The 27500-nt window shown below is 49.1% G+C and overlaps 1 protein-coding gene across 5 annotated transcripts in view; it reads right to left on the reverse strand.

Annotated features, from left to right (window-relative positions):
* The window catches only part of astn1 (astrotactin 1), a 216182-nt gene that overhangs the window by 22330 nt on the left and 166352 nt on the right, over positions 1–27500 (reverse strand). For all 5 annotated transcript variants that reach the window (XM_086172000.1, XM_086171999.1, XM_086172003.1 and 2 more), the window contains 3 exons: positions 5549–5826; positions 3755–3888; positions 3530–3681 (listed from right to left, as the gene is read on the reverse strand). In XM_086172000.1, the coding sequence (XP_086028126.1) occupies positions 3530–3681; positions 3755–3888; positions 5549–5826 (564 nt within the window). The remainder of the gene's footprint in view (positions 1–3529; positions 3682–3754; positions 3889–5548; positions 5827–27500) is intronic.

The raw sequence follows: 27500 nt of genomic DNA on the forward strand, positions 1-27500 counted from the left end.
CTCAAACTTTAGGGGTGTTAACATTTCATACGTGAGGTGGTGATTCCACGTTTTTTAATTTTGAAGTGCTGGAGTATCACATTTGGAGATGACACGGTGATCTGGAGAGAGCTGGGAGCAGGTGAAGGCAGATCTAGAGAGCTTGAAGTATGCCCTGGAGGGCTGCTTCAAATTTGGGGGTTTATCACTTTGTACATGAGAAGATGATGCCATTTTGGTGTTTCTTCATTTTGAACTATTAGAATATCATGTTTGAAGGTGACTTTGGATCTACAGTATAATGAGAAGGGGGAGCAAGCGGAGGAAGGGCTGGCAATGTGGCGGTATGCTCCTGGGAAGAAGAGATGAAGGTCGCTCCAAATTTTGGGGGTATTAACATTTCATACATGAAGAGGAGATTCGCCTTTTTTTACCATTTAAAATTTTTGATCATATTTGCAGATGACACTGTGCAGGAGAAGGCAGGTGGATCTGAAAAGGTGGAGCCTGGTTGTGAAGGAGAGGGAACAAGGTGGGATGGTAAGGCTACAGGGAGCAGAGATAAAGAAGGTCGAGGATTGAAGTACCAGAGAGGGTGGAAAAGAGGTGGAGAAACATGTGCCAGCAGGTTGGAACAGGTGGAGAAGGACGGAGAGGATCAGGAATAAGTCCATCAGAGGGACAGCACATGCTAGATGTTCTGGAGAACACACCAAGAGTGTTTGGACATGGGTAGAGGATGCTGAGGTTGGGGCTGCCAGGCAGGAGGTCCAGAGGAAGACCAGAGCTGATCTTTATGGATGGAGGGGAAGAGGTGAAGAAGTTGGTAGGTGCGAGAGAAGAGTCCAGGCAAGAACTTAGAACCGAAGATTCGAAGCGACTGTCTTGGGAAATACTTGCAGATCCCTGAACCATCGAGGCCTTCACCTGGGTTCCCGGGAAACCTTCTCTCTCCTGAGAAGATCCCTGACTCGCGTCCATGTTGGGGTAGACCCCGACGAGAACCCGGACAGCAGAAGGTAAGAGGGCGGCTTCGTCTATGACCTCCCTGTACTTGTAGGTCCAGAAGGTTCTCCAAAGTACCTCCCAAAAAAGTTCCCAAAAAGTTCCTCCAAAAAAGTGTTTCTTCCAGCTTCAGACAAAGAATTGGATGAAGGAACATATGGAGACCAACAGGAAGGAGGTCTGGAGAAGGAGGGGGAAGGGAAAAAAAAAAAAAAACGTCTCGGAAATGAGGCAAGGATGAGAAAAGAGGAAGTCGACGGAAAGAGATTAAAAGAGAGGAGATAAGAATTTAAAGAGGAGGGGGAGCAGATGGAGGGGGTGCTCATGTGAAACTGATTGTCCGAGATGAAAGAGTGACGGCTGAAATGGAAACCACGCCGAACGACCGGCTTTGCACCCCGAAACCTCGCTCCCGCCTTTGTTTCCCCTGCTCATCTCCTCTCCTTGGTGGTCCACCACCTCCTTCCACCACCTCCTTCCACCACCTCCTTCCACCTCCCGAGTTCCCGGACAGAAAAACAACTCCACTTTTTTTGACGCGAGGGATTCCTTTTTGGGGGCGGAGCTTCTCCTGTATGCTCGTCACTCCATGCTAACGGTAAGGACGGGAAGGAGCTCAATCTTGGAACGACTTGATTTCGAGGTCAACAAATGGAACGTACCATTCTAAGAACCTTTAGGCAATAAGGGACGAGTGGCGAGAAGGAAGACATACCGCGGCGCTGAAACCACCTGACTTTTTGGGGGTGCTAAACACATCGTTGGGCTGAAACTCCTCAACATGGCGCGTAGCTGCCGGCTATCAAGGCGTGCTAATGTAGCACGAGCTTGCTGCTAGCCACTCTGACATGCGCTAGGCTAGCCGCCGCGACCGACCTGGAAGTGGACTCTTCTGTGGCGAGCGCCTGCGACCTCCGGGACAAACCATTAACCGCTACGCCGCAGCTCATATCCTCGCTATGATAGCGTCGTCCTCCCCTCGCCGCCGCCGCCGCCATGATGGATGACCCCGGTCTTCGCTGCGCACTCGCCTCATTTTCTCATTAAGTCGCGACAAACTCCCCCCCCCCCCCCCCCGCCCCCGTTATGGATCGGCTCATTACCGCCAAAGTAAAACGCCGCGGATTCGCTTTATCGGCGCCGGCCGATCGGCCGTTACGAACGGGTCGACGCCCCCGCCGGGTGACCTCGCTGTTTTAATTAAACGCAGCGATCGATCGGACGTGGAGATTATTGAACCGACAAACAAACAAACCGCCGACCGAGGAGGATGGAAGGCGCCAAAAACTATGACATAAAATGACATAAACAACTAAAATGTCCACGCTTTATTCATCATTATATATATTTAAAAAAAAAAAAAAAAAAAAAAAAACGTAGTCGAATGAGTTCAAATTTAATATATCCATGAATTATTTTTAGAAAATTATTTCTTAAAAGTGGCTGATTATTTTCAGCCACTGATTTTTCAATCAATATCAAATTATTATCAATTCTATTGAAACATAAACAGATAAATAAACTATTTAATTTATGAAACCTAACCTTGTAATTGATTTTTTTTCAATGCGGAGACTAGAATGCAATCTTAGCTAATGACTCTGCTCGTTATTGATCTCTTAATTGATGAATTCATAATTGTTAAATGTTGTTATTGGTATTTTAAGATATTGAAAACCTCTGTTATCAATAATTAAACAGGTAAATAAGTAAATTTACCTGGTGGATTTAAAAACTAATACATCCACATATTACCATTTTTTTCATTTTATTTTTTTATTTTACAATGCTAAACACAGAAGTCATAATTGTAAAAAAATAATTCATAAAAAAAAACTGTTTTATAAATCATTACATTCAAAAATAAGTAAATTACTTCATTGATTTAAAAATAAAACATCCGCGTATTACCATTTTTTTTTTTTTAATTTTACAAAGCTAAAAATTAATAATTGTTAAATTTAATTATTAACATTATTTTAAAAGAACCCTCTGTCATAAATGATTAAATAGATAAATAAGAAATCACCTAACATGCAAAACTAATACATCCACTTGTTACTCTACTTTTTCATTTTATTTTATTTTCTTTCCACGCTAAAAACAAAACGCAACCTCAGCTAATGGCTGCGGCCGTTAGCCGCTGACTTCATAATCTATTCATCAATTCATTCGTGACAACAAAACATGAATTAATTCAGAATTAATTCATGAATTGAGCGAGAAGTAATTATATATATACTGCGTGTACAAGTACCCTCGATAAATCCATTTTATCCAGGTTATAAAAACTGTTGCGACACAGCGCCATCTAGTGGCGGCGGCCGGTACTGCGGCCAGCTGTCAATCATCCAGCCAGTCATTCACACCTTCAAGCAATTCAGCCTTTGGGTTCTAGAACAGCTAAAAAAACACAGCGAACAGCTAGAAAGTAGAAATCCAACCGGTGTTCTGCAGGTCCAGGGTTCGTCTGCCCCCTCAGAACCTCAAAACTAAAGAACCTTAGAACCCGGAAGCGGTCCGACGTGTCCTGGCGCTAGGCTACCTGTCTCCACCTTGGCGTGGTCGGTCCTTTCCGTCACCTTCTCCTGGCTGATCAGGTAGTCGATGATCCTGGCGCCGATGGGCGGCTCCGTGTGGTTCCACTCCATGATGACCAGCGAGCTGCTGGGCTCGTAGGTGTAGGACAGCTTCAGCCTGGAAGGAGGAGGAGGGTCAGTTCTCTTGGGGGTTCCCTTGGGGTTCTTTTGGGGTTCTCCATGGCGCTCACCTGGGTTGGGGCAGCGGCGCGCAGGTGGGAAGGCCGTCGGCGCCGAAAGCGCTGGAGTCGCATCGGCACCAGTCGTCGATGACGTCGCCTTTCCCCGAACACCAGAGCACGCTCATCATGGCCTCCTGCAGGGCCTGGAGGGGACGGGATTGGACGAGAGGCGGGGTCACCCCGTTATTGGTCGATCGAAGGGACAGGTATGGAGACACGCCGCCGTTCACCCTCGCATTCACTCGTCAGGTGGAGAATGTTCATCCGCTCATTGACGTCAAATGATTCAGCCTCCCATTCACATGTCAAAGAGAGACATTCCATTCGCTCACTCATTCACACGTCAAAGAGAGACAAGACATTTGCTCACTCATTCACACCTCATACAGACACGCAACTATTCATCCTCTCATTCACATGTCATTAAGAGACATGACATTCGGTCACTCATTCACACGTCATAAAGAGACATAGCATTCATTCGTAGTCATACAGCGACAGTCAACCATTCACCCTCTCATTTGCGTATCAGATGGACAACGTTCACTCTTTCACATCTCATGGAGACGTAGAACAATTCACCCTTTCATGCACATGTTCTATAGAAGCATGCAACCGTTCACCCTCTCATTGGTTTAAAACCATTCACTCACTCGTTCACGCATCAGGTAGAGAACCATTCATCCTGTCATTCACACGTCAAAGAGAGACATTCCATTCACTCACTCATTCACACGTCTGAGGGTCTCCAGGAACCTCCTGCTTGTGTTTGGACCTCGAGGAACCCTGAGGAACCCCACGCAGACACCGGGAGAACATGGACCTTCTTGCTACGAGGAGGAGCAGCTAACCGCTGCGCCGCCGGGCTTCGCCCTTTGGCTGTCGGTCAATTTTCTTACAGATAAATGACCCAGGGTCCTGGTGTGAGGACCTTCTACTTCCTGTTTCCAGGTAGGCTCAGGTTCCCCCCGCTCGTTCAGGGACGGCAGACCCGTCAGAAGCCATTATCGACTCAGCCGTCAGCGTTTAAACCTCGGCAACGGCATCGACCGACGCGGGGCTAAGAGGCTAAAACGCACACGTCAACAAACGCCCGCCTCCTCATCGGCGTGGCGCCGGAACCGCGGCCCAATGCCATCAGCCTCCAATCAGGAGCTGTCGATAGCAGTAGCAGTATTTATCTGAAGGACCCGACACCCTGGCAGGGGGGGGTATTGACGTCCACTTCTGCTGGAGGACTGGAAGTAGCATTGACCCGCGGTATTGACGTGGTAGCCTAGGGCGGCGAAGGAGGGGGGAGGTTACCACGCGACTTCACGGAACAGAATCCGCAGGCTTCCTGTCGTAGCAGGAATGAGAAACCACCGCCGCGCGGCGGCGCGGAACCAAACGGACCATCAACGAAAGCTGCTGAAGCGGAGAATAGCCTGTTTGCTAGCAGGTGGTTCGCTAATTCCCTTTTTTCCTGGCACATCTGAAATCGAAAAGGATCGTTATTCCATTAGATGCGCCGGGAGGTGGCTAGCGAAGAAGCACCTGGGGAAAACAACCCGTGCACGTCGGTGGGGGGGTTTGTGCACGGTGGCTACGCGGAAGCTAGGAACGCCATCCATCACACTACGGGAGGTGACACGTGACCAGCATGCTCTAATTGGAGCCACCAGCTCTTCTAGACGACAAATAATGCCATGCTAACATGCTAACTAACGCCATCAACACGCCGCTTCAACTTTAACCTGACTTTTTACCAATCACGCAGTTAGCATTGGACATTAGCATCTGCTAGCGCGGCGACGGGCGTACCTGGTAGGTCTCGTTGTTGGACACCAGCTCGTAGATGGGCGCCGCCTTGGTGATCTGCAGCAGGACGGGTTCGGACGGCTGGCGGCCCTGCGCCGCCCGCGGGCTCATGTGGCAGAGGTAGCATGAGCGCGGGCACTGGCCCTGGCTGGTGCAGTCCATGCGCACGCCCGCCGCCATGCGCTTGGCGCCCGTGTCCAGCAGGCTAGCGACGTACGCCGGGTAGGTTAGCGTTCGCGGCTCCTTGTCGCGCTCCTCCGACTCCTCTGACGGGGAGTTACCTGAACGGGGGAGAGGCGGCAGTTAGCGCGTTAGCACGCTGTCAGATTTGACAAGGAAAGGGTCAGCGGCGGCGGCGGCGGCGGCGGCCATGACATTTCCTCCCCCCTCCGTCCGGAAGTCGTGAAAGCGGCGCCGTTTATAAAGAAAGTGTGTCCTGAATTAAAGATGGAGGATTTTAAACCGGTCGTCGCTTCTTGCGGCGTCACAAAGCCGCCACAGGGGGGCGACGAAGGGGCACCATGTCAAACAGGCTGCGGGGAAACAAGCGGACAAGTGTGTGTGTGTGTGTGTGAGACATATATCGACCTCCACCAATTGGAGGAGCGGCCAGGTAAACGAGGTCTGATAGAGCAGCGGGTCAGCAAATCCAACGCTAAATAGGTCGCACGTGTGTGTGTGTGTGTGTGTGGCCTCGGCGTTCGCCCAGCTGATGAAAAGCAATAAAGAGGGAGATCAGGTTTTTATTTGTCGTCTGTCTAAGCGGCTGCGGAGGAGAATCGATGGCGAGGAAGCTGGGGAGATAAAGGGAAAGGGTCCAGAACTCGTGTGTGTGTGTGTGTGTGTGTGTGTGTGTGTGTGTGTGTGTGTGTGTGCAAACGCGGCGCTGTGCTGTCGATGCTCCCGCGCTCTTCGCCGTCCAATTTCCAGTCCATCCTTGTCGAAGTCGCTCACCTGGCGCTAATCAGCTGGCACGGCGCCGTCTGTGGCGGCGGCGGCGGCGGGGGGTGGAAATTGAAGGTGGCAGCTACATCAGCACCGCCCGGGGGGGCCGAGGCGGAGCGGCCATGATTAGCCGCTTCGGTTTAGGTTCAGTTGACCGCGCTCGCTGTTGGGGATGCGACCGCGGGCGAATATTAAAACGGCCCGAGGACAAGCGGCCGTGCTCCGGTGCCACACTGCAGGGAGTGAGTGTGTGTGTGTGTGTGTGTGTGTGTGTGTGTGTGTGTGTGTGATTCTACATGTCAGGTCGCGGCTGGTGCTTAAAGGCTTTTAGTACTTTTTCATGAACAAAGTGCACAGGCGGCGTGCAAATGGCCTCAGTGCTATCCAAGCGCTAGGACACTGTTATTACACTGCTATTACACCTCTACTACAGCGCTATTACACCTCAGTGACACCACCATGTAACCTTTATTAAACTGCTATTACACCTTGGTTACACCGCCATGACACTTTTATTACACTGCTATCGCACCTCTGCTTCACCACGAATGCACCACTGTTATTACACCTTTATTACAGAGCTATTACACCTTGACTACACCGCTATTACACCCCGGCTACACCGCCATCACACCTTGTTTACACCGCCATGACACCTGTGTTACAACGCTATTACACCTCTACTACACTGCAAATTCACTTGACTACACCGCCATCACACCTTGACTACACCGCCGTTAAACCTTTATTACACAACTATTACACTTCTACTACACCGCTATTTCACCTCAGTTACACCGCTATTGCACCACCGTTATTACACCTCTACTACACCAACATGTCACTTGACTACACCGCCATCACACCTTGACTATACTGCCATTACATCTTTATTACACCTCTATTACACCTTTATTACACAGCTATTACACCTTGGCTTGTATACTGTTACACTTTGACTACAGCCATGTGATCACACCCGGCGAGCAAACCCCCGGAGGGCCGCCGGCGCCCACTGCACGTCGGGATTTCAAAACGGGCGCTACCTCGACGCCCGCTCGGTCGTCACGGTGACCGCCTTATTTTGCCAGACGCCCCGACCAATAGGACGGCGTTTATTACAAAAGGGATGCAGGTGGGCAATTAGAGTTTCTCCGCCGCCACAAAGGAAAACAAGCGAGGGCCTCGAACTTCACTTAACCAAAGCCTGCAACCTCCGCCGCCGCCGCCGCTCTTATCAGGATGAAGACAGAATCCAATAACAACCCCCTCCCATGCAGATCCACGCGGGGCAGGTGCCAGACGGCGGCGGCGGCGTGATATCGCCGCTCTTCTTCCCCGCAATATCTGACACCTCCTCTCCACTGAGCTCCCGCCGCCTTATTAAGGAGGAAGAAGAAAAGGAAAAAATGGCCCCCCTGAGGCTCCGCCCGGCCCCGGAGGGTGAAACTCCTCCAAAGTACCTGCAAATTGAGGGGGGGGGGAGGAGGAGGTACTTGTACTGCAGTTATTTTACCCTTCGGTAAACAAAGTACTCGCTCGGGACGAGGAGGGGGGGTTAAACGAGGGCAAAACGGCTAATGAGGATTAGCGTATCGTCGGGTGGTTTAGCTAGTTTGTCACGGTGGTGGTGGGCGGGGGGGCACTCTCAGTTGCCATGGCAACCCATTAAAAAAATCACTAGGATAACTTTCATGAGACGCTTGTGCTGAAATCGAGCTAACGCTAGCCTAGCATTAACGCTAGTGTAGCCATTGTATGATCTGCTTGTTTTGAGTAGCAACAGGGTGCTAATTTGCATGCACGTTAAACTAGCCGTCACAGATTTAGGTTTTTTTTGGAGGCGGGGCTTAACCCCTTGACACTTCTAACTAACATTAACGCTAGCGTAGCCATTGCATGATCTGCTTGGTTTGACTAGCAACAGGGTGCTAATTAGCGTGCACAGTAAACTAGCCGTCCCCGATTTAGTTTTTTTTTTTTGGGAGGCGGGACTTAACCCCTTGACACCTGTCAATCACAGGAGCGTGATCTCTTTCCCTCGCAAAGGAGCAACAAGAAAACTGAGTCAAAATAAGAACCACACACACACACACACACACACACACACACACAGTCAGTGGATACACTAGTGTTGATGCTAGGCTAGCATTAGCTACCGGCCGATCCAGGGCTTCGGTTCTGCCGCCCACGCTAAAAACAACGCAACTTAAAATATAGTAAAAAAAAAAAAAAAAAAAATAATAATGATAATTTTGATTAAAGTAATAATAAAAACAGTTATTAGTGAATTATAGTTAAGGGCCAGAGTCGGCGTTCAGCGCGCAGATCTATGGTTTTAATAACGTCTCCTGGTCCGGGACCTCCAGGATCTCCATCCGGCACCGCGCCGTTTTCCGTTTCACATCTTTTATTCATCTCTTCCTTTATTTTAATATTATTTTAAAATAAAAAAAAAAAACACGTATAAAATCCAAACTGAGAGGAGCCCGGAGGACGGACGGACCGACGGACGACCTCAGTGGGGGCGTCTCAAGGTCGTTCATGCATTCAGTCTTTTGACGGCGTGCGAGACGGGAGACGGACGCATGTGTGTGTGTGTGTGTGTGTGTGTGTTTCCATGGAGATCAGGGAGTTTTGACCCTGACCCCCGACGCCTGGCGTGACCCCCTCGACCAGCCTCCACCCGCCCACTCGTGAGTCGATTCACGACTTGTCCGCCCCGGCCGGGCCGCAGTACCGCATCCCACCACTAGAGGTCGCTGTTGCACCGCGGAAGGAACGCTGCAGAAGAAGAGGAGGAGATGAAGATGGAGGTGAAGGTGGAGGTGGAGGTGAGGGGTGTGGATGTACATGCACACACATGCACACATGCACACGCGTGAAAAATGAAATGCAGACCAACACGGGGGCGAGCCACGCCTCGACATTGGAGAAAAGTGTATGTGTGTGTGTGTGTGTGTGTGTGTGTGTGTGGAGGAGGAAATGAAAAACAGAATTAGAGGCAATGAAAGGATGACGGTGATGTGTGTGAGAGAGAAGCCATGAAAGTGTGTGAAGAGCACGCACCTATCAAATGCTTCTTTGCTGAGCGTCCGGCCAATCAGAAGCCGGCTTGTCCCGCCACTGGAATTATTGTTATTATTTTTACTGTTGTTGTTGTTATATTATCAATATTATTGGGGCTGTAATTGAATACATGTGGTAATTTGGTGTGTGTGTGTGTTTCGTACACTCTTGTTGTGCTGCATCATGAGAGCACTTGAACTCCCACGGGATCGAGTGTGTGTGTGTGTGTGTGTGTGTGTGTGTGTCTGTGTGTGTGTGTGTGAGGAGTATAAGCATACACTCCAGCATGGCCTGAATATGGTAACACTGGACCCTCGTCCCCCACGGCTACACACACACACACACACACACACACACACACACACACACACACACACGCTACCACCAACTGTCGTCACCCACCATTTACCGTCAAACCCACAGGCAAAATAGTCATTACTGAACTCCGGTGTGTGTGTGTGTGTGTGTGTGAACAGGTGCAGCAGAGCGTGAGTCGTCCTCCGACGGAACGCTGTGTTTAAAAGGAGTGTGTGTGTGTGTGTGTGTGTGTGTGTGTGTGTGAGGGAGCGGCGTGAAGAAGAAGAAACAGATGATGCTTCCCAGTGTGTGTTTCTCCGATGGTGCTGCACTTCTGCTTTTATTTCTCTTAAGTTTTAAATGATAAAAAAACAAATAAATAAAACGATTAAAAGTAAAAGTGAATACTTTAAAAATCTAATGATATAAAAGTATATGTGATTAAATAGTTCCCCAGTTCGAACCGGTTTGAGCAGGTTTAAAAATGGGCGCGGCGTCCCAGGATCGGCCAATCAGAGGAGGGGACGTCAAACAAGCCGAGACCCCCAACACACACACACACACACACACACACACACACACACATACACACACTGTCAAAAACATGCATAGTCATTCAGTCGAACACACACACACACACACGGATGCTCACACACAGGTAAATACATGCATCCTGCCTGTCATAAAGTCACACACACTCACAATCACACACACACACTGTCATATCATACACACACATTCGTTGCACATGAATACACATGAATACACATGCGTGCGCGCACACACACACACACATACAAATACATGCATAGACTGTCTGCTATACCCTAACTCAAACACAAACATGCACAAACACACACACGCAAACACACTCACACACACACACACACATAAGATCTGCTCATTATGAGTGTGTGTTTGTTTGTTTGTGTGTGTGTGTGTGTGTGTGTGTGTGTGTGTGTGTAGATTAGCAAATAGGCTAAATAGGAGAACATTTGCAAAAAAAGTGTTGCTGAAAATATTGATGCATGACACACCAACGCTGGGATCTTGAAAGGACACACACACACACAAACACACACACACACACACACACACAGTCTCACAGTGTGAGATTCCATCATTTTGTTCTCATCAGTTTACATTCTGACTTACAATTAATTTCTGCAGCTTAAAAAAAAAAAAAAAAAAAATGGCCGCCGCTGCCTGGCGCCATGGCGACGGTTCTCCGGGTAATTATCACGTAATTACATCAATAATTGAAAAAGAAAAAAAAAAAAAAAAAAATCAAACGCAATTATGACAAACATCTTCTCAGCTTTTTTTTTCCATCCCTCCTCCGGGCTGACATGGAGACGATTGCTCCGGCGTCGCCGCGGCGATAATGGCGGCCGTGTCGGACGCGGAGCCGTGCACGCCGCTGCGCACGTCGTGACTCAAAGATGCCCCCCCACTCTTCTCCAAACACACACACACACACTTAACGAGAAAAAAACAAAAACACCTGCGATCCGACGGGTCCCCGGCGTGGCCGTTGGCGCTCAGAGGCGAAACATTTAAGCCCCGCCCCCTCGCCGCCCCCCCCCCCCCCACCCCAATTTACTTTTGCGGCGGCTCATTAACCTGGAATCCCCCCGCGTGCCCACGGGAAGACTTGGTAATGAGGAAAGGATGAAGACGAGGAGGCGATCCATCGTCGCCGGGCGGGTGGTTTGCTCGGGGGAAGGGGGCGGCGGCGGCGGCGAAGCTAACAACAACAACAACAACAACCCCGGCTGTGTGATTAATACCGGTTTATGTTTTATCGATAAATAAAGCCGGGTGTTAACGAGTTGTTTTCAAGTCCGGGCGAGGACGCCGCCCTCCCGCCTACCGCCGCTCGCCTGGGGTAACGTAAGGCGTGGCTAGCGCCATCGCTCGCTACAGCGCGTTAGCGACAGCATTTAAAGAAAAGTTAGCCAACCTCCGAGCCAGCAGGGGGCAGCAGAGAGGCGGGGCACAAACAGGAAGTGAATCCAAAGAGGCTAGATGTTAACAAATTCATCAAAAATCCAGTCTTCGATGCTAGTTAGCTTAGCAAGCTAGGCTAACAAGGTGAAGTTAGCTTATTGAAGGTGTTCTTTTTAAACCTCTGTTTAGTTTAACCTAGAAAATGCAGAGGACGGAGGTGCTCTGATGCCCGCCGAGCTAAATGCTAAGCTAACTATGAGGTTTCACATAAAGCTTTGACCAACCGAATGTTGGCGGCGGCGGAAAGCGCGAGGTGCGAAACCGTGGGTGAAAATAGAAGGTAAGTGGACCAGCGCCGCAATCTTCTCCTCCAACTCCCCCTCCACACACACACACACACACACACTGCCTTTTCCTCGCCCACTCTAAAAGCCTCGCCTGGTGAAGCTCCTCATCCAACCTCCACACACACACACACACACACACACACTCGGAGTGATCAGCGGCGCTGTCTGACAGTGCTGGGTAACCATGACGGAGGCGTAGCATGGCGGCGGCGGCGTTGGCCAGATGTTCCACGTCTGAGTGGCTGATTAGGCCGCCGCCTGACGGACGCGCTAATGAAGCCCCCCTGGCGAGCGCCGAAGGGCCGCCGCGTGTTCCTCCACGACTTCATCACCGCGTCTTTCCAGCCCGGCGGCGTGCAAATACACACACACACACCTTATTATTCACCTCTCCCTGAGGCGGCGTCTCTCATAGGCCAAAGGTCAAAGGTCACGCAGACGGATGATATTTACCAGTTGGCTCAGGTTGCTAACGATTAGCATATAGCAGATGGACTGAGCGGCGACGCGGCGTGCTAGCGCGGAGCGGCGCCCGGCGGTTTGAGGCGGCGGAGGTTCTGGAAGCGTGTTCTCCAGCTGAGATGGAAGCGAAGCGTTCAGGATTTTTGTCTGATTTTAGGCTGAATCGCAGATGACGAGACGCCGCGGGCGGGAAGAAAAAAAAAAAAAAAACAGCGTGATGCAACGGCGAGGCAGAGTTACAGCGAGACGGGATTTCAGAACGCGGCAAATCATCGCTCCTTTCTTAAATCCACTCCGCTGGCGGCGGAACGGTTCTCCGGGTTCTCCGACCGTCATTAGCGGCGCCGTCGGCCCGCGGAAACGCGGCGCTTTTTGGCGGGTCGGCGGCGAAACGGCGCCCCGTCAGATCACACACTCCGCTGACCTTCTACTTCCTGCCGCATGTCTGACGGACTGAGCGTTTACGACGGCTCCCGGGGCGGCGGTTGCCACGGTGAGCCGTTTCCGTGACGATCGCCTCCGCATCGCCGGCCGGCCCGTCACGGCGAGACACACACACACACACACACATAAACACAAAGTAGTCTGATCCTGTTGGAAGGCTCTAACACACACACATGTGAACTACAAACTGTAAACACACACATGTGTGAACTGTTGACTGTAAGCACTTGCAGGTGTGAACAGGTGACTGATAACACACACACACACATGCACACACACACACACGCACACACACTCCTTGCTCTGTGAGACTGTCACAGGACGTCCGCTACCTTTTCCTTGAGAAATCCTGGAGTCGTGTGTGTGTGTGTGTGTGTGTGTGTGTGTGTGTGTGTGCATGTGTGTGTGATGTAATGGCTGCCGCTAATGTGATGAAACAAAATGACATAATAAGCCTCGCTCTCAATGTAATACTTTATGGATTGTGGGCTGGTTATTACATTTTGGGATGGATGTGTGTGTGTGTGTGTGTGTGTGTGTGTGTCCACCGACACACACACACACACACACACACACACACACACACGCTGCACTCGTACAATATACCAATCATGGAATGAAAGGAAAGGAAAAGAAAGGAAAACAACAAACTGAATTTGTTCTGATGTTGGAGAACTTTTCTTGTCCTTTTTTTCTTTTCTTTTCTTTTCTTTTCTTTTCTTTTTTTTCTTTTCTTTTCTTTTCTTTCCTTTTCTTTTCTTTTCTTTTCTTCCCGAGCACGTAGGTCGGATTTAATCTACCGCAAACTTCAAAATAAAGTCCTTTGGCTCCTGCAACCGCTCGGAAAGCCGAGGGTTTAAAAGAGGTGACCATAAAATATAATAAAGAAATGAAATAAAGCTGAATGAAATATAAGTAAATGCATACAATAAAAATAGAATAAAATAAATAAACTTAAAATAGAATAAAAATAAGTAAGTGAAATGACAATAGAATAAAATAAGTAAAAATCAAATAGAAAAATAAGTAAATAAATAAAATGAAAACATAATAAAATAAATAACAATCAAATAAAATAAATACAAACAAAATAAATAAAATTAAAATAGAATAAAAAAAGGAAGTAAAACGGCAAAAAAGTGAAATAAGTAAAAATCAAATAGAATAAATAAGTAAATAAATAAAATGAAAACATAATAGAATAAATAAAAATCAAATAAAATGAAAACAAATAAAATTAGAATAGATTACAAACAAGTAAAATGACAGTAGAAAAAAATAAGTAAAAATCAAATAGAATAAATAAGTACATAAATAAAATGAAAATATAATAAAAAAAATAAAAATCAAATAAAGTCAAATAAAATGAAAATAGAATAAAAGTAAGTAAAATGACAACAGAATAAAATAAGTAAAAATCAAATAGAATAAATAAGTAAATGAATAAAATGAAAACATAATAAAATAAATAAAAATAGAATAAATAAATACAAATGAAATATAATATAATAAATAAGTTATTTCAATCAAAACTTTCCAGCTGCTTTTTAACCCATTTGAAGAGCGATTATCGATTATTTCACTCATTCACACACCATGTGACCATGACTTTAACCAATCACGTCGCACAGAGACATTTGTTCCTTCTCGCCGCCGCCGCCCGTCTTGCGTCCGGTCGCCAGGACGTCTCAATCATTATCACGCCACGGGCTCATGTTATTACGCGTTAATGTCGGCGTGAGAGCGCGGCGACGCTGTAATTACACCGAGGTTAAACGAGTCGCCGGCTTATTGGTTGGGAATCATTACAGCCCTCGATTGATCCCCGAATCATTACCGATCAAATAAACACCATCTGTTAAAGCGCTTGTTATGAACACGCGGGAACTCCTCCCCTCTCTTATCGTTAACAAACCCGCCGCTCGTTAAAGGTCATCATGGAAATCATTGCTGTAATAAATGCGTGGTGAGCGGTCTCCCGACGCGCCGCCGTCCAAACGCCAGCTAAGTAAATGTCAGATTACCCCGTCCAACCAAGATGGCCGCCGCCCCCGCCGCCGCTTTGCTTTCCCCCTTTAGGAGGTGCGTGCGGACGTCAAGCTAATTATTCCGAAGGCGGGGATCCGGCCGGCGGGATCGGGGCTCGTCCTCGCCGCCCGCGCTCGCGCTCGCGCTCCCGCCGACCTCAACGAGCGCCCCGTGCTCAGGGCGCCGAATGAGGCTTCGAGATGGCGGCGGCGCCGACAAACCGACAGATATTCGACAGACACACAAGGGCGGGAAAGAGACGATCTCACGGCGACGTGCTAGCCGGCTCACTCGTGACTTGTTAGCTGTTAGCAGAGATGCTAACTGGTTGTGATGCGATGGTTGCGAGGTGACGTGAGGACAATGTTAATAATAATGTCGCCATGGTGACGCTGGGCTTCTGATAAGCTAGCCCACAGCAGATTAGCTACAGACATAAAACGGCGGCGAGCGGTTGTTGTGTTTCTCCGTCTCTCTCTTTGGCGTGGAGTGCGTTCGCCGCCTCGCCGCCTCTCGAACGCACGCCGCGGGTGAAGCACTCAAACGCCGCCCGGCTCTTCAGCCGCCGACGGATGATAGCGAGAGAACGCCCACCCTCTCCGCTCGCCGCCGCTTTCACAACAAAACCCAGAGCGTTCGCGGCGGACGGAGCTCAGCGGAGAAGATCCTTTCCATGAAGCCACCGCAGCACACAGACGCTCCAACAAGATACCGTTTATATCAGAATAAATGTATAAATATATTTATTTACTATTTATTTTTCTGCTCCAATGAGGACAATCAGTTGGATAGAGAGGGAAAACAATGGTAGACTCACACACACACACACACACACACACACACACACATAGCACGTAAAGGTAAGCATACACAAACACACATACACATGCACAGGTAGCATTCATCAGTACATATATGCGCACATACATGCACACGTGTGCATAGGTTAGCATACACACGCATAGATACAACCACACGCACACACACGTGTTCATGTAGAACACATCAGCACACACGTGTGCACGTAGATGTGCATATAAGTAAGCACGGATGCACACATATGTGGGTATAAGTAAGCATACACACACACACACACACATGCGCATGTAGCACACATAAGCACACACGTGAACATTTGCACAGATGCACGTATACTTAGATGCACGCACACACACATGGAAACACATGTGCACATGGAGTACACATCAGCACACACATGCGCATATACGTGCACGCATGCATATCGGTAAGCATACACACACACGTACACGCAAACACACACAAACACGCCCATACATGCACAGATATGAACACATGGGTATGCAAACACACGTGTACGCACACGCGTAGGTAAGCATGCACACGTGCACACAAACACACGCGCATGCACACACACACAAACATAAAATGTAACATTTGCACACACATGCATAAGTGTACATACACATTAGTAAGCATACACACACATATGAGTGCGTGCACACACAGTAAGGTGTTTTTCTTTGTGAGTGTGTTACACAAACACACACACACACACACGGTACACACACTTCCTGCTGAGCTCCTGTCAGACGGACCGTCAATAGACAGGTTTTAATGTTCTCACCACCCGATTTGAAACAAAAATTTACAGAGTGTGTGTGTGCATGTGTGTGTGTGTGTGTGTGTGTGTGTGTGCATGTGTGCAAGTGTGTGGGTGTGTGTGACAAAAGGTCAAGGTCGGTGAAGGTCACGCAGAGGAAGAGGAGGACCGTGTGTCAGGAATGAGCGCCGTCCCTCCGGACGTCAACAAAGCCGCATTGTAACGGAGGCGGCCATGACGGTGATGATGTCATCGGGTCGAACCAAAATCACCCGAGGCGGGGGGGGGGGGGGGGGGGGGGGGTGTTGGGAAGAGTGAACCAACTTTCCCCTCAGAACCTAAACCGCTACCTCGCTCATTCTAACCCCGCCCCCTCTGTCTTGGCCCCGCCCCCTTCGCCACATAACCCCCCCCCCCCCACACACACGCACACACACTCACACACACTCCCTGGTGTGTATAATGAACCCAGCAAGAGCGCAATATAATAACCCCCCACCCTGCCCACGCACGCCGCAGGTCCAATGGCGGCGGCGGCAAATATCTAATTAGGTGGCGGCGGCGGGGAGGAGGGGGGGCTTGCAATTAGCGCCGGATATTCCAGACATTTGTTAAGCTCGTTAGCGGCGGCTTCATTAAAACGAGTGACTGGCGGCGACGGCAATAAAGGTGATTTAGATCCGGCGACGGCGCCTGGACCTTCTTCTTCTTCTGCTTCTTCTTCTATGGATAAGGGACTTGGAATGTACCATTTAAAGACAGCCGGGGGGCGGTGATGGTTCGTGATTGGTTGAGAACCTTCCTGGTTCTGGTTCTGCTAAGGAGGTGGGTGAGGTTCCTTCACTGCAGGTTCTAACCAGGTTCTTCACTGTTTTCTGACAGTTCAGACAGTAGGTAGGTTCAATCACCGCTCTATATTGGCCTGTAGGGGGTGGATATGTTCTCCACCCTGGGTTCTCCATGTTCTCCAACTTCGGTTCTTTCCATGTTCTCCAACCTTGGTTCTCTCCATGTTCTGCACCCTGGGTTCTCTATGTTCTCCACCCAGGGTTCTCCATCCTGGGTTCTCCATGTTCTCCAACTTCGGTTCTTTCCATGTTCTCCACCTTGGGTTCTTCTTGTTCTCCAACCTCGGTTCTCTCCATGCTCTCCATCCTGGGTTCTCTCCTTTGGTTCTCCATGTTCTCCACCCCGAGTTCTCCATGTTCTCCATCCTAGGTTCTCCATGTTCTCCACCCTGGTTCTCCATGTTCTCCACCCTGACAGTCGTCAGGTATGAATGAGATGATGACTGGTTGGTTGATTGACAGCTGAGTGGTCTTGGTTAAGCTCCGCCCCTCTCCCCAGCTGTAATTGGCTGTTTCAGTCTGAATCGCTGGTGGACTTAGAAGGTCATGGGTCATGTGACGTCACATCACCATGGTAACCATGGGGGGGGGGCTCTTAAAGGGCCGGCGTCTCCAGAAGCGACAGAAAAATCTGCGAAAATTAAAGTGACTTTATTTTTATCTCTTCCTGTTGACGCAGCGGGAGCGCACACACACACACACACACACACACACACACACACACACACACACACACACACACACACACACACACACACACACACACACACACGCACAGCTTTGATTCGCTCCACCTGTTTCTCACCGTATGAAATCAACCTGAGATGAGATGTAAAGGATCAAAGAGGCTTTGAATATCAACGCGGATAATCTCAGATAAATAAGATGTATATAAATATATATTATATATAAATAAAAATATAAATAAACAGGAATAAGGATTAAATTGCCTGCTGCTTTGCATCTGCCTTTGAGGGGGAGGCAAAAAGTTGTCAGACGAACCTGGAGTTGAAATAAACAAGAAAAAGATTTTTATTCATATTTTACCCTATGAAATTTTATTTTGTTATGTGGAATCGGACCGAGAGCTCCGGTTTCCGATTCCCAGAAGTGCATTTGAAAGCATCACGGAGGTCGTCAGAGCTGAAGGCGACAGCCAATCAGAATCTTTCCTTCTACCTCTATTTTTATTTCTTTATTCTCTATTTTTCCTTTTTACTTCACTCTCTGTCATTCCTTTTCCGCCTTTCTCATATACTCCCTAACATTGATCTGTGTTTTAGAAATAAAATAAATTGAAATAAAATTATTAATTAATACTACATAATAATAATAATCTTAATATTTATACATATTTTTAATTAATTTCAATTCAATTAAATTTACGGGGGCATCTGTCGACGGATTAATTTGAGGAAAATCTTATTAATCTGGTAAATATGGATCAAAAATATGAAAAACCATGTAACGCAACTATGATTGACACCAACCACACACACACACACACACACACAGACACACACACACGCACAACATTTGACCTGCAGTCCAATAAATGTGCAAGTTGTTTTCAAACTTTTCTGAATTATCCATGTTGATCCATTTGATTGATAGCTACACGCCGCCGCCGCCGCCGCCGCCGCCGCCGCCGCCATGTCCTGTGATAAGATGGCGGGAGGTGTGACGCGTCGTCCCCGACCCCACGTGGCGTCTAGTAATTATTGCCTCCGCAGGCGAGATGTTCCTTTTTCCTAGCAACAGTGGGAGAACGTGTTGTTGCCGTTTTTATTTTTTAGGACGCTACTCCCTTCTAGCTGGGGTCGCGGCGAAGGTGACCCCGCCGCCGCCGCCCCTGTGTTGCGGCGTTCTGTGCAGCGGCGGGTTCCCACGGCGACAGGCGGGAGCGCAGCGCTGCTCAAATATTGTGAGTGTAAACACGGCGGCGGTAGCGGCGTGCTAACGCACACACATACACGTTCTCCCGTCCAGTCTGTTTGCTAGGATGTTGACAAGGATGTGACAGGAAGTGGGAACAATCTCATTGGTCAACGAGATTTCCGTGGCGTTACCGCGTATGGTTAGCTTAGCGTGCTATGTCGGAAGACTCCACCAGAGCCCGCTTTGATATGCATCCCAGCTAGCGAAGGTGAGCTACAGCTAAAATGTGCGGTAAGAGAGCGAAACCAGCAGCTAGCTTGCTGTTAGCCGTGCCGAGCGGTGTTGTAGCCCAGCTGGGCTAGCTTGCTACATCCATGAGACAGCCAATGGTAGCAAGTCATTTTAGTTGTCAAAAAAAAAAAGCTTGGGAAAGAACTTGACACACCGTGCAAGTTAGCTTAGCATAGTGACTGGTGGTCTACCTTGATGCTAGCCTTCCTCCACGAAACTGGATTATCGCTGAGATGCTCTTGAACACAGTAATCTACATGTCGACTGCTTACTCGGTTCAGTTTACAAAGGGTTACAAATTAGCATTAGCATTAGCATTTAGTTCAATAAAATAATATTTCTGCCCACGAGCCATCAACTGACAGAGCCACCTTCGATTAAGGTATGCTACCGATGCTATGGGCCGATATACCTTATGCTCAGCTAAGTAGCTCGCTAATTTAATTCTCTTCTACGGCTTCAGCCATTTCTCTGCAATGCTCAAAAAATAAAAAAAAAAAGAAAGTACAATCCTGCAGTTCTGATTGTGGCCACTAGAGGAACCTGCCACTGAGCCCACCCGTCCAAGGAACCCATCATCTGGTAGCGTTCAAGAAAATATCCTCTACAAAAATTGGAGAACTTTGACGGCTTGTTTTGTTTTGACTTCCCACATTTCCTGCCGTTTTCCGCGCACGCCGGCGGCGGCAAGGATGCGAACCTTTGCAGGAGCTGAACCAGATCTGTCAACTATCAAGCACCTGGACCTCTTTTGAAGTGTAAGGAGATGTGGAGTCGACCACCCCCACGCCCATCTGCATCGCACCTGCGACGTCACGCAAACAGCTAGCGTGCCGATTGTTCAGGGAGGAGCGGCTCCGGGACGCCAAGGATGACCAGACCTGATGGCCTCCGGTGGGCGGAGCCTCCCACGGGTGGGCGGAGCCTCCCGCCACAACACAAGGAAGGAGGACAAGAAGGCGCTAACCTTTTAGGGTGCTCGCGAGCGAAGATGTAAAGAGAAGTGGATTAAAGGAGGAGTCTTGTAGCATCAGGGAACATTAGCCTAGCGGAACTTGAGCATAGCATGCTAAACCTTTGGCCGCTAAAGCAGCTAGTGAGTAAACGGAAATGGATTAAAGAAGGAATCTTGTACTGTAAGGGAACTTTAGCCTGGTGGAACTTGAGCATAGCGCGCTAACCCTTTAGCGGCTAAAGCTGCTAGTGAGTAAACGTGTAAACGGAAATGGATTAAAGAAGGAATCTTGTACTGTAAGGGAACTTTAGCCTAGTGGAACTTGAGCATAGCGCGCTAACCCTTTAGCCGCTAAAGCAGCTCGTGAGCATCAGGGAACATTAGCCTAGCGGAACTTGAGCATGCTTGAGCGTGCTAAACCTTTAGCGGCTAAAGCTGCTAGTGAGTAAACGTGTAAACAGAAATGGATTAAAGAAGGAATCTTGGAGTGTAAGGGAACTTTAGCCTAGTGGAACTTGAGCATAGCGCGCTAACCCTTTAGCCGCTAAAGCTTCTAGTGAGTAAACGTGTAAACAGAAATGGATTAAAGAAGGAATCTTGGAGTGTAAGGGAACTTTAGCTAGTGGAACTTGAGCATAGCGCGCTAACCCTTTAGCCGCTAAAGCAGCTCGTGAGCAAACGTGTAAAAGGCAAGTGGATTAAACAAGAAATCCCCCTTTCTCCGCCGCCGCTATCTTCCGTAAACCACTGCCGGCTGTGTGTGTGTGTGTGTGTGTGTGTGTGTGTGTGTGTGTGTGTGTGTGTGTGTGGGGGGGGGGTTATCTGGCTTCCCCTCTCTTGTGCACGCTCACATGCACGCCCCCCAGTCCGGCAGGCCGCTATCTCAGACAGATCTCCAGACGGCGATTATCCAAATCTGTGCACTCGGCCGGGGCGCAGCACGCCACCTCCAGCCTTTTAGACACACTAGTCTGGACAGATGGAGCGAGCGAGGAGGGATGGAAGTGGGGGGACGGAGGGAGAGATGGAGTTACTCTAGATGCATTACCGGGGGGAAGAGGAGGATGGGGTGCGATGAGGACGGAGGGCGAGAAATTGTGAAGGATTGAGGGAGGGGTGGCGCTGATCGCTCAGATGAGGAAGGGGAAGGAGGGTGGAGGAATGAAAGGAAATGGAGTGACGGTGGAGCAGGAGGGGTGGAGCGGCGGCGGCGGCGCTCGGTGTCAGGAAATTGGCCGGCGACCCGTCGATCAGCGGCGACCCGGGAGACGGGACGCCGCCTTAACAAGTGGCTCGGTCGAGTGCGAGGGAGTGGAGGAGGTGGAGGAGGGCATGGCGGCGAAGTGGAAGGGGCGCATCGGTTGCCTGAGCCCGTTAGCGCGCTAATGGCTAACGGGGATGTGATGCTACGGAAGCGGCGTCACCTTCAGGAATCAGGCGTTCACGCGGTTCATCACTTAAGTGTGCTAGCTTAAGAGGAACGGAGCTTCTATTTTGAGCTTGAACGTTAGCATCGTAAAAACGGCCCGTCGTATGTTATCCGCTAATTGTGCTAACATGGTGGGCTAGCACTGGAGGGAGAGGCGGGGCTTAGCCCTCACAGGGATGTCCAATCATTCCCAACCACGGACTGAGTCTTCAATGGATGTCAATGGAGAACCCCAAAAACACATGGAGAGAAGGCTAAAGGATAAATGGGCTACATGACGCAACACTTGCTACGTGTTAGCTACACACTATAGACCTCTTGTTAAATGCTACAGACCAATCTCTACATGCCACATATGAACTGCAACATGCTACAAACTACCTGCTTCACACCAGTCATTTCAGACCACTAGCAACGCTCTACAGTACAAACCACTCGCTACATGCTACAGATTGCTTGCTACATGCTACGAACCACTTGCTTCACAACAATCACTATAGACCACCTACTATGCTACATACTACAGACCACTTGCTACCTCACAGACCACTCACAACAGGTACATGCTACTGACCACTTGCCACATTCTACAGACCACTAGCCACATGCTACACATCACCCACTGCACACCACAGACTCAAAGCAAGGAGCTACAGGCTGCTTGCTACAGACCATTAGCTACAAGGTAGAGACTACTCGTTAAACGCTACACACCACTCGCTACATGCCACATGTTAAATGTCACATGCTACACATCACTCGCTACACACCATATGCTACACATCACTCGCTACATGCCACATGCTACACATCACTCGCTACACGCCACACTACAGACCCAATGCAAGGAGCTACAGGCTGCTTGCTACAGACCATTAGCTACAAGGTAGAGACTACTCGTTAAACGCTACACACCACTCGCTACATGCCACATGCTAAACGCCACATGCTACACATCACCCACTGCACACTACAGATCCAAAGCAAGGAGCTACAGGCTGCTTGCTACAGACCATTAGCTACAAGGTAGAGACTACTCGTTAAAAGCTACACACCACTTGCTACACACCACTCTCTACAAGCCACATGCTAAACGCCACATCCTACACATCAATTGCTACACACCACATGCTACACATCACTCGCTACACGCCATATGCTACACATCACTCGCTAAACGCCACATGCTACACATCACTCGCTACACGCCACATGCTACACATCACTCGCTACACGCCACATGCTACACAGCACTCGCTAAACGCCACATGCTACACATCACTCGCTACACGCCACATGCTACACATCACTCGCTACACGCTGCACACTGCATCACGCTACGGACCACTCGCTACACGCTACAAATTACGCATCCTTATGTTAGCTTCTTGGCTAATGATGCGCAGCTCTGGCTGCTCTGTTCTCTCCACTGCAGCGTCCGTGTATGTGTGTGTGTGTGTGTGTGTGTGTGTGTGTGTTAGAACTGAAAAAAAATAAAATAACAAAAACAAATGAAAACAATGAACATTTTCTATCATCACTTATTAACGACGGCCTGCAAATATTAAGACACGGTCGTGAATCTTTAATCACCGCGTTATTACCCGCCGATTCACCTCCGGTGGAGAGACGACTAATTCACAGACTCTTCCGAGAAAGAAAGAAGAAAAACATAAAATATTATCTGTAATTCAAGAAAAAAAATTCAGCCCCTGGATGATTCGCTCGACCTCGTCTTCCTCCGCCGTTACTTCTTCTCTCTCGCCGACGTCGGCTTCGCTTCTTCTGACCTTTTCCTTTTCCATTTTGCCATCAACCGCCGACCTTCGTCGCCCCGCAACCACCATCGCCCTCCTCATCCTCCACTCATCGTCTCTCTGTCGCTCTCCAGAAGGAGAGAGAAGAGACAGAACTTTACACTTTTTGGATGTGGAGTTAAGATTAATACACACACACACACACACACACACACACACACACACACACACATGTAGTGATGAAGATGTTGTGCAACTTCGACATGGACGCTGACAGGGTGTCGTCGGAGCCACGCTGGACTCTGATACCCGTGTGTGTGTGTGTGTGTGTGTGTGTGTGTGTGTGTGTGTGAGCGCTCTAGGTGTGTGTGCGTTTCTGTCTCTCCGCAGCAGCACTTTCCCTCCTATTGACACTGAGAGGAGCCAAGATCGAACTTCACACACACACACACGCACACACACACACACACACACACACACACACACACACACACACACCGCCGCATCAGAAGCCATTAGGTGGAGAACATGCTCGGACCGGTGAAATCCATTTTCATCTTCTCCTCAGCTTCCCATCATCTGTCTATCCCGTCCGTCCTGTCACCATCGCTCAGCGCCGCTCCGCTCGCACATTTACTCCGACGTGCGCGCGTGTGTGTGTGTGTGTGTGTGTGTGTGTGTGTGTGTGTGTGTGAAGGCTTTCACGTGTAAATACCACGCTTTTTGTCGTCTGCTGCGGACTCATTCAATCTGATCGCATTATGGAGCCCCTGAGTGTGTGTGGGTGTGAGCGCGTGCACGTGGGCGCGCACGTCTCTCCACTCCGTCAAGGACTTGCGCCGGGAGCCGGTCTCTGGACGCCGCCGCCGACCGGTGATGTTATTTCCCCCTCGCGTTTGTGGAGCGGCTTTTAGAACGGCGCTTCTAGATTAGCGTCCAGAAAGAGGCTCAACATTAGCCGCCGCGGTGGTCATGTGACGAGTGGCTCTAGATTAACGATCTCGCGCGCCATCTGACGAGCAACTCTAGAATGACCGCCTGAGCGGCGTTCAGCTAGGAGCTCCGGATCGGCCTTCACAGCGGATTCCGATGAGGCGCTCTAGATTAACCGTCCAGCATGCCGTCCGACAACCCCTTCTAGATGTGCCACCAGAGCAACGTCCAACAAGGAGCTCTAGATTAACCGTCCAGCATGCCGTCTTTTTCGATTAACCTCTGGAGCGGCTTCCGGAGCGGCGCTCTAGATTAGCCACCGCAGCGCAACCGACAAGAAGCTCGAGATTAAACACCATTGGTGCATCCATCAAGGAGCTCAAGATTGACCTTCCAGCATGCTGTCCAACAAGCCATTCTAGATTAACCACTGGAGTGACCTCATGAGCGGCATTCCAGATTAGCCACTGCAACGCATCCGACAAGCAGCTCGAGATCACCACTGGAGCAGCTTCCGAAGCAGAACTCTTGATTAGGCACCGCAGCACGACCTACCAGGAGCTCCAGATTCTCCGGGTTCTGACAGGGAGCTCTAGATTGAGCACGAAAGCAGTGTCCGACAAGGAGCTCTACATCCGCCATTACAGGAGGTTATGGAAGCTCTAGCTAACCGTCTAGCTTGCTATAAGATTGGCACAAGTTTGCCAAATTACCACCAGAGCGGCATCTGTCAAGGAGCTCCAGATTAACCATCTAGCACAGCGTCCGACAAGCAGTTCTAGATTTACCCCTGGGGTGGGGTCTGACAAGGAGCTCCAGATTTACCTTCTAGCACGCCCTCCAATATGGCGTTCTAGATTAACCACTGGAGCAGCGTCCGTCAAGCTCTGGATGAACCACTGGCACGGCTTCAGAAAAGGAACTCTGGACATACCATCTAACAGGCTGTCCAACAAGCCATTCTAGATTAACCTCTGAAGCGGCGCTCCGTATTAGCCATCGCTAATGTGAATAACATGGATAGAGTAGGATGGAAGTACCTGCCAGGGCCTTTTTCCAGTGCACCGAGAAGCACTGAAGGGAAACGGCCTCCTGGTCAGGGTTTCCCTCTTTCCCTTTATCCTGGATTCTTTTCGGCGGCTCATTGATTTTTTTTACCACTTGAATTTGGCGATGCAACCTGCTGTGATATTGGCAGGTTTATTCCAAGGTAGCCTCATTCTCCCGGTGACTCCGGACACCCGAGTATACAAGTCCTGTCCTCGCGCTTCTCCTTTCAGGGACACCACGTTCAACACCTCCATGATCTCAAAACTGTCGTAATACATCAGATGAAAATTAGCGTAAAAGTCTCATTTTCGCAACCTTGCCTTCACTCTCCCAACACAAGGGATCCACCGCACATTCTTTCAAAAAGTCACTTCGCAAAATGTGTGGCTAGCCTTTGCTAATTTGTTTGCCACTCTTCAATCACGGTTTGTAGGTCACAAAAAATGTGCTGAATCTGTAAATTAGCCATAACGTCAGAGCCACGTTCTTGCGGTACCCGCTCAGTAGCATAGTTAGCATACTTAGCGAAAAAATATTTTGTCGTCCGCTCCGTATTGACCACTTGACCCTAACTGTCCACTTTTTTTTTCCTTTCTCCGATCTGCTCATTTTTACAGAATTGCTCAAAGGAAAAAGCCGAAAGCTGACCTCGAGAGTCTCTGGGCGCAACTCCGACAGAGGTCTGTGAATGAGGAGTGCGCCATTTGTGGGGAGGATGCGTGGATTTCACCGAAAAGAGAAAATAAATCAACAACCGGAGAGACGTCCAACAAGAAGCTCTAGATTTACAGCTGAAGTGGAACCCGACAAGGAGCTCTAGATCAACCACTGGAGCTGTGTCCAACAAGAAGCTGTAGATCAACCCCTGGAGTGGTGTCCAGCAAGGCGCTCTAGATTTACAGCTGAAGCGGAACCTGACAATGAGCTCTAGATCAACTCCTGGAGAGTTGCCCAACAAGGAGCTCTAGATCAACTATTGGAGTGGTGTCCAGCAAGGCGCTCTAGATTTACAGCTGAAGCGGAACCTGACAAGGAGCTCTAGATCAACTCCTGGAGAGTTGCCCAACAAGGAGCTCTAGATCAACCATTGGAGTGGTGTCCAGCAAAGTGTTCTAGATCAACCACTTGAGCTGCGTCCAACAAGGAGCTCTAGATGGGCCACCAGAGCAGAGTTTGACAAGGCACTGTAGATCAAATACCAGAGTGCCGTCCAACAGGATGCTCTGGATCAACTGCGAGAGCGGCGTCTCAAGATTAAACCCCAGATGAATCTCCTGAATTTAAACGCCGAGCCCCCGACTTTAAGGTTTATTATCATTCTCAAGCTAATTGTTTCATGTAATTAGCATTTGTTAGCACACAAACTGTTGGTCGTAGCAGGTCATCGCAGGGTCTTGATTTGAATTTGTTGGCATCTTATCCACCGAAAATCCAGATGAAGTGTTGAATCCCGCTCTCACCCAAAAAATAGCCTGTATCCAGAATTTCCAAGTGGCTCATCCACCATTTATTACACATCTATTACACATTTATTACATACTTATTACACATCTATTAACTTTTTCTACACACATTTTTTTCTGATCAACACGTGTCGACCTAGCGCCGCGATTTTTCCCCGCGTCCAGAAATAGACCGCACCTCCCACGCCCACTTCACCACACGACCACCGTCGAATGCTATGCTAACG

Source organism: Fistularia commersonii, chromosome 25 (assembly GCF_037954325.1).
Source record: "Fistularia commersonii isolate RoL2024-O1a breed Wild chromosome 25, RoL_Fcom_v1.0, whole genome shotgun sequence".
Lineage (NCBI taxonomy): Eukaryota > Metazoa > Chordata > Actinopteri > Syngnathiformes > Fistulariidae > Fistularia > Fistularia commersonii.